Source organism: Scylla paramamosain, chromosome 29 (assembly GCF_035594125.1).
Source record: "Scylla paramamosain isolate STU-SP2022 chromosome 29, ASM3559412v1, whole genome shotgun sequence".
NCBI lineage: Eukaryota > Metazoa > Arthropoda > Malacostraca > Decapoda > Portunidae > Scylla > Scylla paramamosain.
In genome coordinates this window covers 14,559,380-14,566,105 of record NC_087179.1, presented here as the reverse complement: position 1 = coordinate 14,566,105, position 6,726 = coordinate 14,559,380, and the positions used below count along the sequence as shown (strand labels likewise).

Sequence of the window (6,726 nt, the reverse complement as noted above, 5' to 3'; positions counted from 1 at the left end):
AGCTTATTTCCATGACAGCAACACAACACAGCTTAGTTCCCTGACACTGCAACACAACACAGCTTACTTCTATGACAGCAACACAACACAACTTAGTTCCCTGACACAGCAACACAACACAGCTTACTTCCGTGATAGCAACACAACAAAGCTTAGTTCCTTGACACAGCAACACAACACAGCTTAGTTCCCTGACAGAGCAACACAACAAAGCTTAGTTCCCTGACACAGCAACACAACACAGCTTAGTTCCCTGACACAGCAACACAACACAGCTTAGTTCCCTGACACAGCAACACAACACAGCTTACTTACCTGATCCAGCAATTTTTGTTTGTACATTTGTTTGTGCACTGGTAGATTTTTTATGACTCGTAAAGTATTAGTTTCCTGACAGTGACTACCATATATTTGTAAGGATGTATGTGAATAGTGAAAATTTCTCTAATAAAACCACTGACAAAACATTAGGCAGGTACATCTTGACTTACATCTTAACATAATGGCCTGTCTTACTGTTTTAAAAGTGTGTTATGTGAATGCTACAATCATATGACCCTTAAAATTAAATCATTGTCATCAAATCAGGTAAGATGAACACTGACATCTCTGTAAGCTTAAGAAGTAAACTTGTATGATTTCTGAAACACTGATGTCAAGACTATATTAAAGTTTTTCCCCCTTTCTTTGTCCCCTTAGAGAGAGAGCAACAAGATGACAAACAACAATTAATTTCTACCCTTCAAAATATCACAAAAAAAAAAAAACACCAATTCACTAACACCCAAACAACAACAAATACTACCTCAAAATTTCCCTAAAAGTACCTAATCACTTACACCCACAAGTACATCATAAGGACACCACCACCACCACCACCACCACCACTAGCTACCATTCTCTACCTGGATCTGTCTTTGCTCTTCCACTTCCCCTCAGAGGTGAGCTGCGACACGATGACTGGCGCCACCACCAGGTCCAGACACAGGCGGCTGTTGTCAATCTGAAACACAAACACACAAACACATACAGGTAACCCAAACACATGTAATAATTCAGTGTTGCATTGCCATCTATTTATTATCAGTTTTTCCCTATAATCTCTCACTTTTTTTCTTTTTTATGCATAAGGAAGGAAAGGCATTCCTCTAAGACCTCCCACTCACCATAATCAGACAGGCATCATTATTGTTCTCGGCAATCTTTTCAGCCACCTTCAGCGCCACAAAGTCCGGCCTGGAGGAGGAGGGGAGAGGAAACAAGGGGCATCAGTGTGGTAATGGTGTAGTGTAGGTGTATCAGTGTGATGCTGTAGGGAAGGAGGAGCTGGTGGGAGAGTGAAGGGAGAGAGATCCATATTAGTGTGACATTAGTGAGAAGGAGAAACATTTTAGGGTCAGTGGAGGTGTATCAGTGTGATGACTTAGGAAAGAAGACAGTTTTTAGTGTGATAATTGAGGGAGAAAAGGCATACCAGAGTAGCATTAGAGGACAAGAAGAAAATTTTAATGACTGGAGAAAGAAATGAGTTAGCATGACAGTGTAAGAGGAAGTGAAGATAATGTCAGTGTGATGATAAAGGAGAAAGAGAGGGATAAATCAGTGTGACAATAGTGAAGGAAAGAGAAGAACAGTGCAACAACAAAGGATGTATAAATGAGACAAGGTACAATTATCAGTGAGACAATACATCAGAAACAAAACAAATAATCTAACATGACCCCTCCTCTTTCTCTCTCTCTCTCTCTCTCTCTCTCTCTCTCTCTCTCTCTCTCTCTCTCTCTCTCTCACATGATAGCAACACACTGACCACACCAATTCTTCCCTTCACCTCTACACACTAACACTAATCTCTTATACATAATAGCAACAAACAAGCAACACTAATAATGCCACACCACAAATCATTTTACAAGACCTACCCCAAACCTCTCTCTCTCTCTCTCTCTCTCTCTCAACACAATTCCTGCCCTCCCCTCCACACACCACACTGGAGACACAAGCATAGGGCACCCACACGTTGTCCTTGATGTTTTCGTTGGCTTGGTAGTAGCCGGCGATGACCAGCCCCTCTGTCTTGTACCACTGCTCAATCTGCAAAGAGACCACCACCTCCATTACTCTTTGTCTCCACCTCCTCTGTCTACATCTCCTTGCTCCTCCTGTCCTTGTCCTTCTATCTGTCTTGCTTCCTACACCCATACTTGATTACTCTTTTGTTCTTCTCCTCCTTCTCTTATTAAAATGATTTGTTAGCCATTTTAATATGTATATGTTTGATTCAATATGCAATCATCTTTCACTATCATCTCTTCTCTCTCATCCACTCATCCCTCACCTCTCCACCTCCTCCTCCACATTCCCATATCAGATTTCTTTTCCTCCTCTTCCTAACTTTTCTCTCATCCACTCACCTCTCCACCTCCCCTCCACATTCCTATATACCTGATCACAATACTTTTCCTTCTCCTCCTCTTCCACCATCATCTCTTCCCTCTCATCCACCCATCCCTCCACACTCCCCACATACCTGGGTGAGGGCCACTTCCAGCATAGGTGCCAGGGAGAGGTTGAGGTGGAAGAGTGGCACAGCATCCACCAGCGTCACAGTGGAGGGGGTGCCAGTGTCTCCACCCCCTCCACTACGCGCGGGAGCCAGCACCACCCCACTCACTGCTGTCTGTGGGTAACGGGCTGCATGGAGAAGTATTTTGGCCAGCGCTGGGCAGGAGAGGCTGATATCTGCCGACATTCTTGGCCCCTTAACCTGTGGGAGTGAGTCATGTGTTGACTGGAGAGGTATGTGTCTTGACTGAGGGACTGTGGGAGGGAGGTGTGTGTCTTGACTAGAGTGGAAGTGTGTCTTATCTGCACATGGAAAAACATAAGGGAAGATGAGATAAGCCATCAGGTCTACACAAAGCAGTCTCTGTATAAAACGTACTTACCTATATTCACCTATCTTCCCTATCTCTAAATTCTAAGACAACAAATGAGAAGTGCATATGCAGTTTAGCAAAATGTAAAGAAGCCATCAGGTCTACATGTGAAGTCCCTGAGTAAAAAGTTAATACATGTATGTGGAAGAATGAGGTTTCTGATGATGAAGATGAGGTAGGAGAGCAGGGTGTCTAATGAGTGAGTGAGATGCAGAGCAGAGGGTGTGATGAGTGTGCTAATGAGGTATAGAGTGAGGTGGTATGAGGCACATCAGGAGAAAGGAAGGGAAGAGGCTCATGGTCATGTATTTGGCAAAGCATCAGAGTTGGAGGCAGCTGGAAGGAGACAAGAGGGACAGCCACAGATGACCTGGAGACAACATGATGGTGTGTGGAGGAAGACATGGCAAGGATGAACATCTGAAAATGGATCATCTCTGCAAATAGGTGGGAGAGAGTCATAAGGCATCCACATACATGAGGAAAAATAAGGATGGAACAAAAAATAATGGTAATGAAAGGAAAGGATTAAGGATGGAGGGAAAGCATTTAATGATGCACATATCTATACACCAGACTGACACCACTGCAAATGGTGGTGACCCTGCAGCACGCTGTTGTGTATGAGAGAAACTGTCTCTCACTAATAATAATTAAATAAATGAGGAAGAGAAAAAAAATAGAAAAAGCCAAGTCAATATAGAGCACTGGCACACAAGCAACAGCAGCACAGCAGAGCACAGCTCAGCACCAAGAGAGGCAGCACTTCATTTAAGTCAGCAGCTGAAGTGTGCTGCTGTGTTGCCATATGGTATTTGTAAAGGATACTGCACGAAGGTTACCACATCCATAAAAGAAACATAATAAAACTTCAATTGTCACTCCAAAAATAGTTAATAAAAAGGGAGAACTGCAGTTTAGTTCTGGAGGCATCTTGATACTTCTCCCTGGAAACAGCACAAGTTATGAGGCAGCACCACAGAAGCCCTGATACTCCTTTCTAGAAACAGCAAGAGCCCTGATTATAAGACAGAACCACAGACATCTTGACACTCGTCTCATGAAACAAACACACCAATTGGCAGAAAACACACGTCAACACTCCTCACTTGAAACAAAGTTACATAAGAAGCAGAAACAGTCTTGAAAGTCCACTCTTGAAACAGAAACACACAGCCTTAACACTCCACTCTTGAAACAGAAACAGAAACACACCAAGTTATTAGAAGGCTTAAAAAACACATCTTAACACTTCTCTCTTAAAACAGCCAAAGTTATATAAAAGAAGCAGGAAAACATGTCTTATTACTCCAAGTACAAAGGCTATCTTGGCACACCACTCTTGAAAGACATGCCAAGTTATCAGAAGGCAGGACACACATTTTAACACTCCATCCTCAAAACAACATCCTTAAATAAGAAATCAGGAAATCAGGTGTCTTATTACTTAAAAAAACAGAGGCTGACTTGGTATTCATCTCAAACAGCTTGAGTTACCAGAAGGCAGCACAAAAGACTCAGGAGACAGATAATCAAGAGGGTGAACACAGCATCGAGGAGCAGCAGTGTTAATGTTAGTCAGGCGCTGTTCCCTGACAAACCTTCATGGTGGGCTGGCTACCAAGGCGGGAGGGAGAGCCAGAGAGAGGGAGAGGAGAGCTGAGAGCACCTGTTCACTCAGAACCTCAGGAGGGAACGTGACTGTCTGTTTGGTGGAGACATTCTGCTTACTGACAAAATGAGCTTTTTTTTTTTTTTTCTTTTATCTATGAAGAATTTATTGTCACATAAGAAAATCTACAAGAAAAACAGAAATCTAAAAAAAAATATGCAAAAATGGTGATATATGAATAAATATTTAAAGTATAGCACAGTGATCAAATAACAAACTTATGCAAAATAATAACAAGAAACTTAAGTGAATACCTGGAAAACTTAGAGAAAAAACCAGTATTTCTACAATTACAAACATGCAACTTTGTTACATTTCAAATTACAGTATTCCAAAACAGACAACACACCTTGCAGCCTGACAGAAAAGAAGCCCAAATTATTGCTGACCAGAACCATGACTGAAAACACTGCAACTATCATACTTCCTTTGTTTACTGCATGTGTGTGTGTGTGTGTGTGTGTGTGTGTGTGTGTGTGTGTGTGTGTATGTGTGTACCCCATGTGTTCCCATCACTCCCCAACACTTCCTTACCTCACTACCCTATCCCCACACACTAACTATATCCAAACCCAAAACTCTCCCTTTAAACCTTGAAACCATTCACTTTAAATACAAAATGTTTATTATTCATTTTTCTGACATATGCATATCTTTACTGAAACCATTCACTTTAAATACAAAATATTTATTATTCATTTTTCTGACATATGCACATCTTTACTATCTTGTTAAATGCTTCCAATTATTTATCTATATATTCTACTAACCTATCGCACCTGGAAAATCATTATTTTGAAAAAAAAAAAAAAAAAAAAAAAAAAAAAAATTGGATCTGTGCATCTCTCCAGATGCACGTGTATGTCACATCTGTTGCGCAAGTGCAAAACTAGTCATAGTGATTGGTTCTTTTGTTTGAGAATGCAGCAGCTGCCCAATTAAAAATACAGAATTAATTTAGCCAATCACAGCGTTTTATTTCACCTTGTGGAAAGAGAAGCAGCTCAATCTGAAATGTGTATCTGAATTAGTCTGAGGAAGAAGTTTGTAGGCGGTGTGTGTCACGGTGTTGCCATGATTAATTCCAGTGCATCGCCAGATTTTATGAAGATAAACAAGGTAACGACTTCATATTAATTTCTTAACCTTACCAGTTAGGTTAAGCTAGTTTGGTTTGGTTAGATTAATTTAGTTAGGTTTGTTAGTTTGGTTAGGTTAGGTTACGTTAGGTTGGGGTTAGGTTAGGTTAGGTTGGGGAATATTGCCAGCGAGTGTTACTGATGTGTTATTTAAGAGGATGAAACTTTTTTTTTTGTAGATTTTGATCATTTTGGATTAATCTGCTTTCCATTTTTACTGCAAAACATTACTTTCTGAAGGGGGGTGGGGTGGGGGTAAAAAAAATAAAAACTAATGATTTGTGGAAAACAATATGCAGATTAATTTAAGAACCGGTTGAAAATTACTAGAGAAAAATAATTTCGTCCGGAATTGACAGACTGGTGCAAAAGTAAAAATTTACAGGTTTCATCAGAATTAGTTAATCGCTTGTTTACATGTGGGTGTGGGGGGGGTGGGATGAAAAAAAAAATTGCCTTGGAAACGGATACTAGATTCATTTAAAGCACGGCACTAGTGGAGCCGTGGGGTCCCCAGTTGGCTGGGCCGCGTCCGGCAAGTCTGAGTTACCAGTGTGTATTTTCCTTGCAATGTTACCAGGTCAGGCGAGGCTAGGTTTGGTTAGGAGCAATTCAGACCTGCCGGACACTACCCAGCCAGCTGGGAACCCCACGTCTCCACCAGTGCTAAAAGCACATCAAAATCTACCAAAATAAATTTTGTTTCGTCCTAAAATGTTTCACGGGCGCACTGATGTAAATTTACCAAACCCACTCTCAAAAAAACACTTATTTCTCCCTCCACGCCCTTTATACTCCTCCCCCTATCTGCTTCATGTTCTCATCCACCTTTCAAGGACGTGGTGGTGTGGCGGTGATAATGGGGATGTGGTGGAGCGGCGGTGCGGTGGTGTGGTGGTGTTTTTCTTGTTATTTGGGGATTTTGGGGGCCTTCCGGCTGTCAGTCGCCTCACTCTTGGTCTTGGTCTGGGAAGTA

At 41.6% G+C, this 6,726-nt stretch overlaps 1 protein-coding gene across 4 annotated transcripts in view; it reads right to left on the bottom strand.

Moving 5' to 3' along the window:
- LOC135115376 (ER membrane protein complex subunit 8-like) overlaps window positions 1–6,726 on the bottom strand; it is a 123,155-nt gene that overhangs the window by 2,957 nt on the left and 113,472 nt on the right. For 2 of the 4 annotated variants that reach the window (XM_064032086.1, XM_064032084.1), the window contains exons 3-6: window positions 2,531–2,767; window positions 2,018–2,094; window positions 1,167–1,236; window positions 906–1,003 (exon numbers count right to left, since the gene is read on the bottom strand). In XM_064032086.1, the coding sequence (XP_063888156.1) occupies window positions 906–1,003; window positions 1,167–1,236; window positions 2,018–2,094; window positions 2,531–2,767 (482 nt within the window). Of the gene's footprint in view, window positions 1–905; window positions 1,004–1,166; window positions 1,237–2,017; window positions 2,095–2,530; window positions 2,768–4,540; window positions 4,645–6,578; window positions 6,717–6,726 lie in introns of those variants that run through there. The other 2 variants (XM_064032087.1, XM_064032088.1) reach the window with 2 other exon arrangements.